Source organism: Chelonoidis abingdonii, chromosome 2 (assembly GCF_003597395.2).
Source record: "Chelonoidis abingdonii isolate Lonesome George chromosome 2, CheloAbing_2.0, whole genome shotgun sequence".
Lineage (NCBI taxonomy): Eukaryota > Metazoa > Chordata > Testudines > Testudinidae > Chelonoidis > Chelonoidis abingdonii.
The window spans coordinates 200,834,602-200,846,766 of NC_133770.1; the positions used below are offsets into that span (position 1 = coordinate 200,834,602).

The 12,165-nt window shown below is 40.8% G+C and overlaps 1 protein-coding gene across 2 annotated transcripts in view; it reads left to right on the forward strand.

Moving 5' to 3' along the window:
• CD226 (CD226 molecule) overlaps positions 1–12,165 on the forward strand; it is a 39,369-nt gene that overhangs the window by 22,719 nt on the left and 4,485 nt on the right. Inside the window, exons 4-5 of one of the 2 annotated variants that reach the window (XM_032803417.2) lie at positions 8,978–9,089; positions 10,005–10,065. In XM_032803417.2, the coding sequence (XP_032659308.1) occupies positions 8,978–9,089; positions 10,005–10,065 (173 nt within the window). The remainder of the gene's footprint in view (positions 1–8,977; positions 9,090–10,004; positions 10,066–12,165) is intronic. The other variant, XM_075062923.1, reaches the window with a different exon arrangement.

Below are 12,165 nucleotides of genomic sequence, written 5' to 3' on the forward strand. Positions count from 1 at the left end.
TTCCAGAAGTGTTCCCTTTGGATCCCTAGGAAGCTCAAGAGTTCAGTTTGTCTGGAGCTGCAGCATATCAAACATGGCTGCCATAATATGTATGTTAGGTACTCATTTATTTAAATATATTTGTTGTTTTGCATATGAATAGAATATTCATCCTATCTGTATTGTAAACTTCTAATATAATGCCTGTGAAACGTGCCAAACTGACAGCTGAAGTCCACTCATTATCCTTGGAACAGTCTAAGCACACACCGAAACAATGCAGATTCCTCACCCCCCCATTGCCCTAAAATGACCTAGGCCTGCCCAGGTGAAAAGATAGCTTGGTCACCCTAGCTCAGTGGTGGACAACCTGCAGTCTGTGGGCCTCACGTGGCCCATGAGGGTAATCCGATTGGAGGCCGCAAGACATTTTGCTGATGTTGACCATCCGCAGGCACGGCCTCCTGTAGCTCCCAGTGGTTGCGGTTCGCCATTCCTGGCCAATGGGAGCTTTAGGAAACAGGATGTGTTGCCCAGCACTGCCCTAGCTTCTCTACTAATTGTGCTGATGATATGGGGATATGGCCACCACCACATTAGTAAATTAGATAGAGACTACGAAAATTATTTCTTCTAGACCATTGAAGAATTGTTGTGTGATATCAGCCAGGCCTGACTTCTCACTGGCAATCTGACAGGAAATTCTCCATGTTCCATTACCAATGCACAGAGCCATCCAGCTGGCAGTGTTTTGCATCACTAAAGACCTATGGATTGGGATCTCACTACCTTGTGTTAGAACTATATAATGCAGATACCAGATGTAGAGTAAAAATTCAAAATAGAAATTTCTTTTTTTTTTGGTTTTCTCTTAAGGACTAGTCAATTTTCATGTCGTCTTTTCATGCTTAGAAATCTATCCACAGAATTTACGGCCAGGAGAGAACACAGTGCAAAGTGTTAACTATGACGTATGTGGGATTAAAGACAGTACATGTGGGAATATGGAAACATTTTGCACTGATTGCTTGCAACAATCTCCTTCTTCCTAACAGGAAATCTAACCATTGTGAAAAATTTGATATTCTCCTGTGTATATGTGAACTAACTCACATTTTACTGCATTTTCCATTCATCCTAATGCTGCAGAGCTCCTTTGATGATCCATTCTAAATAATCCTGCTGCAGTTTATTGATTTCTACTTTATTTCTACTTTAAATATGCTTTGAAGGTGTTAAAACTAATTTTAGGTTGTTTTGAGCATGTTTTGAAAGTATAAAGCTCCTCTTGTGCCTTCCAAATTTGACTCCTTCCATTCATATTTAAGTCCATGCTGTTAAGTACCTTTAAAGGTACTGTTTTTTCTTTATCAGAGGGGTAGCCATGTTAGTCTGGATCTGTAAAAGCAGCAAAGAATCCTGTGGCACCTTATAGACTAACAGACGTATTGGAGCGTGACCTTTTATGCATCTGACAAAGTGGGTATTCACCCACAAAAGGTCACGCTCCAATACGTCTGTTAGTCTATAAGGTGCCACAGGACTCTTTGCTGTTTTTTCTTTGTCATTGTCACTGAGCGTTCTGGATATTCAACATACATCCTAGGACTAAAAGATTTTCTTTAACAGAAATAGTTTCTATGGCAGGGAGTCTGAATCCTTTCAGAATGTTTAATCCAAAGGGTGGTTATTAAGGGATAGAAACATAGGAAAATGAACCCCGCATATTACTGTGCACACCTAACCTGTTGTTGAATGAGAGGGGGAAGTGAAAAAAGCTTTTGAATCTTGCATTTCGCTTGACTTTGACAGTTTTAGGCACCCAAGTTTTAAAATGTTGACCTTATGCAATAATGATCAAACAGGCCTGAACTGATGAAGTGTCTAGCAAAATTCATATTGACTCCAAGTGCAGCAGGACACACAAAGCCCAAACCACAACAAAGAAACCCAAACAATAAAAAGGACCAGTCTACCCCACCTGTTAAAACTCCCTGTCCCAACCTAAAGATTGATTATTAACCTTCTATCACTTTAAAGAAATCCTATATATCCTGGACAACTTTGGCATTGTCAGTGTACATTTGGTTTCTGCTTCTAACAACTGTTGTTCGAAGGGAAAAACGTTGAAAGGCTGTGCCTACAGCACAATACAATTCAGTGTGTGCCAAGCCCTCTCCATCTCAGGTACACACACTGCAACATTACACACACAACTGTGCACCAAGGGTGACCAGACCACAAGTGTGAAAAATGGGGATGGGGTGGGGGGTAATAGGAGCCTATACAAGAAAAAGATCCAAAAATTGGGACTGTCCCTATAAAATCGGGACATCTGGTCACCCTATGTGCACCAAATATAATAACTAAAGGAAATTCTTTTTATTGAAATGTTTTTCCAGTCATTTTGTTTTTATTTTTCAAAAGTGTTATAATGCACAATGAATGAATGAGAGAACTAGGGGGGAATATTAACTGGAAGCGGGAGAGAGAACTGGTATCACTTCTATACGTAATAATGCACACTGGAAAACATAATCCCAACTATACATATAAAATGATGGGGTCTAAATTAGCTGTTGCCACTGAAGAAAGAAATCTTGGTGTCATTGTGAATAGTTCTCTGAAAACATCTGCTTAATATACAGCAGCAGTCAAAAAAGCTAAAAATATTAGGAACCATTAAGTAAGGGATAGATAATAAAACAGAATATATCATAATGACACTATGTAAATGCATGGTCTGCCCACACCTGGAACACTGTGTGTTATACCATCTCAAAAAGGATATATTAGAATTGTAACAAGTACAGGACGGGGTAAAAAGAATGATTAAGAATATGGAACAGCTTCCATATGAGGAGAGATTAAAAAGTCTAGGACTGTTCATCATAGAACAGAGGAGGGGTTGGGGGTGAGGGAGGAGATATGATAAAATCCTGAATCTATAAAAGCACGAATGGTGTAGAAAAAGTGACTAGGGAAGTGTTATTTGCTCCTCACATAACACAAGAACCAGGGATCACCCAATGAAATTAACAAGCAGGAGGCTCAAAACAATCAGAAGGAAGGACTACTTCACACTATGCACAGTCAACCTGTGGAACTCATTGCCAGGGAATGTTGTGAAGGCCAAAAGTATAACTGTCTTCAAAAAAGAATTAGGTATGCTCCTGGAGGATAGGTCCATCAATGGTTATTAGCCAAAATGGTCAGGGACATAACCTCATGCTCTGGGTGACCCTAAGACTCTGACTGGCAGATACTAGGACTATATGACAGAAGATGTGCCACTCAATAAATTGCCGTGTGCTTTTCTTTCCTTCTGAAGCAACTGGCACCAGCCACTGGTGGAAGGCAGGATACTGGGCTAGATGGACCATTGGTCTGACCCAGTATGGCCCTTCTTGTGTTAACATTCTGAGAGATGTGGGGAAATTAATGAAATGTCCAGCCAAGGTGAAATTTAGTTACGGTGGCCTGGTTCAGCACTTGTTTTGAATGAGCCTCCTCCCCCCCACCAAAAAAACCCTTTCATTTCTAGGCATGACTACTTGATATATCATTTTATGCATTTCCTTGTCATATCCATTTAGTCACCACATTTGGCCTGGCTTTCATTTGGGGCTGCACAGCCAAGTAATAGTCCAGGTTCAATCTCCTATCAAACTCCTTACCATTTCTTCCTGATCTGGAAGTGGATTAAAACCTTGAGAGGTTCGGTACAAATATTGAAAGCCAGAACTAGATATAGGGTAAGGAGAGCAACGAGTCAAAGATAACTCAGGTTTTGAGTCTGGGAAATTGGGGGGAATAGTAGAATTGTGAATAGTGATAGAGAAGTGGTGGTGGAGAGGGATTAAGAGGAAAGATTAGAAATACAGTTTTGAAGAGACTGAGTTTGAGAAGATGGTTGGCTGTTGTAGAGAAAATGTCTGACAATGTTGGAAACAGAGAAACTGGACAGAGCGGCATCGGATGGGGCAGATAAATAGATTTGGGAGTCATTTGCAGAGTTGAAACCATAGAAACAGACGTACTTGGGTTATGAGAGAGAAAATACTGTGGGAAAATAAGTGTTTCCCCTTTTCTAAATGTGCATTTCTTCGTCTCTTTTTGCAAACAGTAATCACACCGTGCACTTCTGGTCAAAATCAGGAGGAGTACAAGCAAAGTAAGAAAATATACCATGGGAGGCTCATGCAACATTTGTCATTAGAAGTCCGCATGCTACAGCTTGACATTTTCTCACAGGAGTGAGAGTGCAGCCCACTTAATACTTTGATTTTTCCCCAGTCTATTCTTATTAGTTGCATGTATTTGGTTTATTTGTGTTACAATAACACTTGGAATCCCCCATTGTATGGGGTGCTCTACAATCAGATAAAAGACTTCCTTTGTCCCTAAACCCTTACAATCTGGCTAAAGATGTGAAGGTGACAGCTAGATTGCTGTATACAATATAGAGAAGGGTGACAGTAATAGGGACACAGGGCTGAATATATTGGCTAAATAGATAGCATTATTTTATTTTTAAACAAGCAGTCTTGGCTGTGTTCAGCAGACCTCAGAAAGTTCAATTTCTAGTTTGTGGTGGAGTGATCTAAGGCTGTCTATTGTTCTGCAGGAAAAGTGTCTTTTGTAGGGATGCTGTTTCAGATCTTCAAACCACCTATGTTTAAAGTGCTGGCAAAGTTTACTACTTTTGTGCTGCTTATTTCTCTGTCTGCCCATCCCAAGAGAGATCTTTACAAAAGGTGGTATAACAATTTATTTCTAGTCTAAACAAAGGAAAACAGAAAAGGTCTGGGTAGCTGTGGGATTTCTTTCTCTTTTTTCTGAAAACCAGGCAAGTTTTTTAGGTGCTTAAATAAGGATTTAGGGGCCAGAAGTGCATCTGTTCTGCACTGAATTACAGTAGCTGAGCATCTGGCCCTATGTGGCAAACTTGTAGGCATGCAAGTTTGAAAATGTTGCCTATAAAAGGTCAGAGTGTCATTATTATCCAAGGTACATCTGCTATATTATATTTAGACATTTTGTTTTAAAGTTGGTTTTTGAGAGCGTTAAAAGGGGGATATAGTAAAGAGACCACAAAGGGGGAAGTAATGAGTGACTAAGAGACCTTGAGCTACCCATGAGCACTGCTGGAGGTATATTCAGTAAGAGGATTAAAGTAAGGTTCAACTTTGATAAGTGCCTGAAAAAAAACAAAAAAACCCCACAATAATATCATTGGAGTGCATTTTTAATGTTGCACTGATTTCCATATCGTTAGAAGTAAAATTTTCCATCTTTCAAGTTGAATATGTTTAATGTTTCTGAGGCTGTAGCCGGTGTAGTGTATCATATCTTCTCCTGGTGACTTTGTTTAACCGCAGCAGCACACCTGAGTTTCAGTGATGATTGATCTCACAAAGATTTCAAACCTCTTGTACTTGTTTTGCAAAGTGTGAAATCTAAAAGTCCGAACTTAGTACAGCTCAGATGTTTTATTTTCTAAAGCAGCAATGTGCTATGGAATCTGTGCCTCTGCCATTCAAAAGGATTGCAGGACATTTGCTATAATATGGATCTATTGTAGGATACAGGGAATGTAAGGTGTTCATGTTAAGTACTTTATTTTAATTCTAGAAAGCTCATAAAGTATCTTTAAACTGGAAAAGTTGCTGCCAGCTGCCAGTTTTTTGTTTAGTATAATAGTTAGAATTAGTGTTTAATTTCATAAATCTTTGCAATAGATTTCATTGTAGCGCTAAATAATTTTAAGCAAAAGAATTAAATCAGTCAGAACTATGCAGTACAAACGTTCAAATTAAGATCAAGTTGACTGAGCCCCTGGTTTTTTTTTTAAATATTGTGTAGTTGGATTCTTTTTACTTACCTTCTTATCTTTAAGGCTTTAGGGTTCACCTGAGGAGAGATGCCACACACACTTCTGTACACCGCTCTCACACCGAGAGTGTGTGTAACCAACTGACCCAACCCTCCCTGCCCAGTGCTCTCCATCCTCCATGCCTAGCTGGGACCCCGGGATGGACCTGTCTCTCCCAGTGCCGCATCTTCCTGAGACAACACGCAGTGGGAGGGGGAGCATAGGTTCACACGCCCCCCACCCCCACGCCATATTTCTGCCAGGGTTCACACCAGAATGTGGCCAGCAGCAGACTTTTGGCACTGTGCGGGAGGGAAGGACTGGGATCTGTTTCAAGCCAAGGGGTAGGAGAAAGGGTGGGAAGGGGTGACCTGGCCTGTGTCTTTGCAGAGCTCATCTCTCCACCCCACCTCCCACTTCCTGCCTGCAAAATGTCAAAAGGCAGCTAATACCTCAAGGCTGCTGTTGGCCACCAACATAACCCTTTGGCTACAGCACGGACAAGGAGGGGTTAAGCCCTAAAGATGTATTGTACATCAGGGAAGCTGACTGCAGGGGTTTCAGGAAACCCTGCCACAGAGGTGACGCAGCAGCTGAGGGTGCCTAGGGGACAAACCCAAGTTTCCTGAGGGCAGGACCCAGGGTGAAGTGGAGAGGGTCAGGTGAAGAGGGTGCTAAGCTCTGACCCTGGCAGCTGCTGTCGAATCTGCAGGGTCGGGGCATGAACAGGCTGGAAATTGCTTGCCCCTCTCCCTCCCAGAGCTTAGAGACTTCTCTGTGCCAGTACTGTTCAGGGCTTTAGCACATGCAGGGCTTAGCTCCTCCTGGCCAGCGCCCTGGACTGGAGGGTCTTGGGCTTTCCTGGGGTATCGGCTCAGCCAGAGGCAGTAGGGGAAGGAAGTAGCCTGCTGGCCAGGCTTTTGGTGAGCTGAGGGGCTGCTTCTCTGCACAGCACTGGGAGCGAGGCGCACACCGCCAATGGGGATATGGAGGAGCAGTGGGATGGCAGGGGGAAAGGGTAAAGCAGAGAGGGGGGAACATATAAAGGGATGATTGGTGAGCAGCAGAGGCAACATGTAACTAGCTGCTGCCTGGCACCTGCCTGAACTCATCAGCCACTGCCACTTGCAGCGTGCAGCCAGTGCTGTCTGGAAACAGGATAGGGGGCAGGGCCCTGCTGGCTGAGATCCAGCATGCAGCAGGGGCTGTGCTGATGGAACCATCAGGGGGAGCAGCCAGCCTCGCACGCTGCATCTTCACCCCAAAACCAGCCTTGCACACCCACCCCATCAACTTCAGCTGTCTTTTAATACATTTTAACAGATGGAAACCAGGAAGAGACACAGCACTATGTGACCAACCTGGTTTCCTGGATCACTGTTTGAGAACTGCTGATATATAGTATAATATAGCTAATATAGTCCATATATTAAAAGTCTCCATTTTTAACAAATCCAATATTTGCCTTTCTCAGTCCATGTCTTCTCTTCCTTACTGTTCGTTACTTTCATTTCTGTGTTACATCAGAGTTTGAAAACAGTAAGGTTATTTGTTTTTGCGTTCTGTTTACGTTGGGCTAGATCTATGCACACAGAGGCAAAAAAAGCAGAGGAATGTATAAGGGAGTATTTGGTTCCTATGCAAATAGCTGGACAGAATCCCTTCCACCACTCGGGTTGACAGGGTGGTATGTCTGTTCACACACTGACTCCCTGCAGCATAGGAGGTGAAAAGAGCTGGCTAATGCATATGCTGCTGTTAACAGCTTATGTTATCTGGGTGTGCCTCAGTGCCTGCTCATAGGAGGAGGAAGCAGTGCATTGTGGTGGGCTGCACAAAGGCTGATTAGAAGTTCTGTGGTTTAACATATGTTTTTTTCTGCTTCTTTTAATCAAAATCAGTATCAAGAGTGTGAGGAATATCTATTCAGTATAACTACTGTAGTTCACTAGTAAACAGTACTGAAGAGGGATGGTTGTAGGCCTGAGACACTGGACTGAGACTCAAGAAATCTGGGTTCAGTTCCTGGCACTGCCACAGAGTTTTTGAGAGGCCCTGGGCAAGTCACTTCCCCTCTGTGCTTCAATTTTCCCATTTGTAAAATTGGGGTAATCACTTCTTACCTGTCAGGAGTGTTGTGAGAATATATTATCATTTGTGGTACTCAGACGACAGGAACTATATAAATAGAGTGTGTGCAGGGCGGTCCCAGGATTGGGGGAGCACATGTGTCTTAAAACCATCTTTGCCCTCTCTAGTTGGCTATTTGAGTGCTCCTGAGCTACAGTTTGGGTCTGGCCCAGTAAGATTTTCAGAAATAAAAATCTAAACATTTCAAGGAAAGTCTAATTTAATACTGACTGTTAAGTACTTCTCACCTTGGTTATGGTTCTCAGAAAGTGTCTTTGTTTAAATAGTAGAACAGATGAATAGGTTCTCCAATCTTTCTTCAAACAAAAGTCCCAGGACATGGGATCTATCATAGGTTAAGGGGACACATTTTTGTGGAAATGCTTGTTAAAACAATTTCCCCTATAGTAAGCATAGGAAATAACTAGCATGATTGTGTACTAGTATCTGTTGGCAAATGTTGGCAATGTAATGTTGACTGTGGCAATCTTTTGGGTCTCTGAAGAGATGGCAAAGCTATTGGTTGTTTTCAGTCATGAGGCCCAGGAGGCTGAGTTTTGAGAGATTGTTGGACTATTTGTTTAGGATAACGTCTGTAGAGTAAAATCATAGGCCATATCTGTTTCTGCAATAACTTTTACACAACTAACATGCAGTATTTTTATTATTTCTATCTGAAGAGATCTTGTTCGTGATATCAGACTCTGATTTCCTCAGTGGGGAAAAAAAATAAGCTATGTGATGCATTGTTTAGTCCCTGTCTCTGTATTGTGGTCTCTTGCCTTTTGTGATATCAATGTAAACTCTGCTGAGAACCTCAGAAACAAAGATGCTCTTGGGGCCTGAGGGGTGGCACGGAGGGCCAGTCTCATTTTCCCCTTTAGCTTTCACTTAATATGTTTTTATCCATATAACTGTTGATTTGAACCTTAGTGGAACATGAAGAATTCCTGCCTCTTCAAACTATTGATGATCTTTATTTTTATCTTCTAGCAACTTTGGATCATCACTGGCATATTTTGCTCATTGCTGGAGGGGCTGCTGCCTCATTATTACTACTGGTCACCATACTGATCATTAGCGTCACTGTTGTTTATCGTAAAAAGTAAGTAGAGTAACAGATCCAGTTCCTTAATGACACTGAGTAGCTCTAAAGTCTCTAGGACCTCATAATGAGGTGTGGAAATGTAGCAATTTTTTAAAATTGACCCCTTTTACTGAAAACTTGAAATGTCAACACTTGAAAAATTCTGATGCTATAGCTGGTAGAAAAAAACTATGAATGTTTCAAGATTTTCCTAATTTTTAAAAAATGTTGAATGTCAAATTTTGAAAAATTTCAACACGTTCTAATCTTCATGCACCTATGAAATGCTTTCCTGGCATAAACCACAAATGGCATGTTCTGTGATTACATGCTAAGGGATTAAGTTCTGAATTTGTTATTTTCCACTTGAATGCCTTCTCCCCACTCCCTCAAGTTTGCTGCATCCCCTACCAAATGACTAAAAGATGTTGAACCCAGATTTTATGTTTTTTGTTGAAGTGGCAGAAACAACAGCAACAAAATGAGACATCTCCCCCCTCCAATGAAAAGCATTTTTAGAAAAAAGGTCATTTTAGCTAATTGGCAAATACGTCTTTACATTCACCTGAAATGGAGCTGGTTTTTTTCATGTCCAAATGTTCTGCTTAGCACTATATGAGACAAAGTCAAGTAGGTTATAATCTATAGTCTATAACTCAGCTAAGCTGCCTAGGGATCCAGAGGGAGGCTAATTGGAGTCTCTTCTTTCTTTTGGTTTGAGTAAGAAGATAAACCCAACTCCCCATTATCTCTCTCATTTCTAGTTCTCCCTGGGAAGCAAAATCCCGAGATGCTAGATGGTCTTTTAAGCCTTTTTTGGTTATTATTTTTGTACCGATGATATTGTACAGATTTATGGTGCTAGAATTAATCTGCTAAATTATGTAAATGTGCATTTCCACTGTAACATTCCTGTTGAATGTGTGTCACCAGAAAGAAAAAGAGAAGGATCATGAAGGCCCTCTCGAAAGCCCTGTGCTCCACTCAGACCCGGGTAAGATTGGCCAAAGAACTACTTGCTTTTTGCAGGATTTTTTTCTTTAAATGTAACAACATGAAAACAGTACTTTCTGAAGTTTGCAATTTAGACTGTACTCTTACTATTGGTGCTTTTTTCACTGTCTCTCTGAAATATGCTGATACTTGTAAAACAGCATCGTATAGTGTTCTGAGCACTGATCCAAGCACCAGAAATTCCTGAGTTCTAATCCTGTTTATGGGCTAGTCATGCAGGCCACCATTCTCAAATCAATGGGAGTTGCAGATGCTCAGCAAATGTCCAAATCAGGCCCTGTGTATTTGTCCTAAATATGGATATATGCGCTGGTTTTGAGCTCCCAAGGGGAAAATCTGGCTTTAATATCTTTCTGAATTTCTGTTTCTCCTTGACTAAAAATGGATAGCTAGCTTAAGAGGAGTGCTGCAAGGGTTAGTTAATATTTGTTAAGGACTTTGCCAAAAATAATTAGCACTTCGATATTTAATACTGTCAGTGATCCTTCTGTGATATAAGATGTTAGATATGATTGCAAAGAATTTATCTTTAGGCTTGAAAGCTAACACCATCATTCCTCCATATGTTGCATGCATGTTTAATTTTGGAAATTAAAGGTAACATTGGTTCATTCTATTATTTGATGCATCTTCAGTTTGTCTTAAAAGTAATACCTAAACATATTGCATATGTATGCAGGACTTCTGCCATGGGAGAAGTGTAACAGGAGAAATTATGTGCTATGTTTAGGGGTGAGATGTGAGTTCACCTACTCTAATTTTGTAGGGCAGATACCTAATTTTCAGAGGTTTCCCTCTTTTTTGTTCTTTAGAAGTGGGACCCTAACACTAATACTTAAACCTTTTTAGAAATTTGTGTTCCTTATGATATGATATTATACAATATAAAATATAAAATAATTAATATAACAGAAATCTTTATAGAGCCCTGAGAACGCTGAGGTGAGGGAAGGGTGCCAACTTAATTCTGCTCCTGCCTTTCCTCTTCATTGACCCTCAGTCCTGGCTTCTGAGACCACCTTTGCCATCTTTCCCACTGAACACTATGTAATCTTTCTCAATGAGAGTGGGAGTCTCTTGCTGTTCCTCCCAGTCACCAGCTTGTACATGAAGCCACTATGAGTTGCATGGTAGATATTTCTTTAAAACTCCATCTGTGCTCCTAGTCTTCGCTGCCTCCCTTCTGTCTTATATTGATCAGAAGAAGGGTGAAGTAGACCTCAGGGTAGTCTCTGCACTCAGAAATCTTCCCTTTTTCTGTGATAAGAAGCCCTAGTGGGACCCATTCTCACTTTAGGAATTACTTAGTTCATAAAGCAATTAATGCATGAGGAATCACAAGTTTTTTTAAGACTGAACGAATCATGCAGTTGTTTTCATCTATCTACTGTAGCCAATTTGAAATTATTTGAGAACTATGTTTTGAATAGCAGCCTAGTTTCCCCAGCTACTTGATCCTATAATGAAGCATTGTTAACCCTGTATTTGTGACAAAAGTTGTTGATGTTTTTTTGGTTTGACTTTTAATTTGGAAATGAGTGAGACATAGCAACTACCTTAGCTCTTTTTTTTTAACCACTTACCACTTAAACATTCTGGACCAGATCCTCAGCTGGTGTAAATCTGAGGAGTTCCATTGAAGGCAGTGGGCCTACACTGGGTGAGACTCTGGCCCTTTTTTCTCAGCCTTTATTCTCTAACGAAGGGAGGAATTGCAGTAGCAATTGCTATTTCTGGGCAAAATTATGTGATTCTGGTTTGCAGGGTGATCAGGCTTTTCTGATGAAGTCTTGGGCTGCGTTTCTAGCTATAGTCATAGACTTTGAGAGGAGATTTTGGCAGCTGGAGAGGAGTGTCAAGTCTGAGGTGGGGAGAAGGGCTGAAAGTAGGGCTGTCAAGCAACTAAAAAATTTAATTGCAATTAAACACACTGTTAAACAATAATAAAATGCTACTTATTTAAATATTTTTGGATAGTCTCTACATTTTCAAATATATTGATTTCAATTACAACACAGAATGCAAAGTGTACAATGCTCACTTTATTTTTGATTACAAGTATTTGTAAGGTAAAAAACCA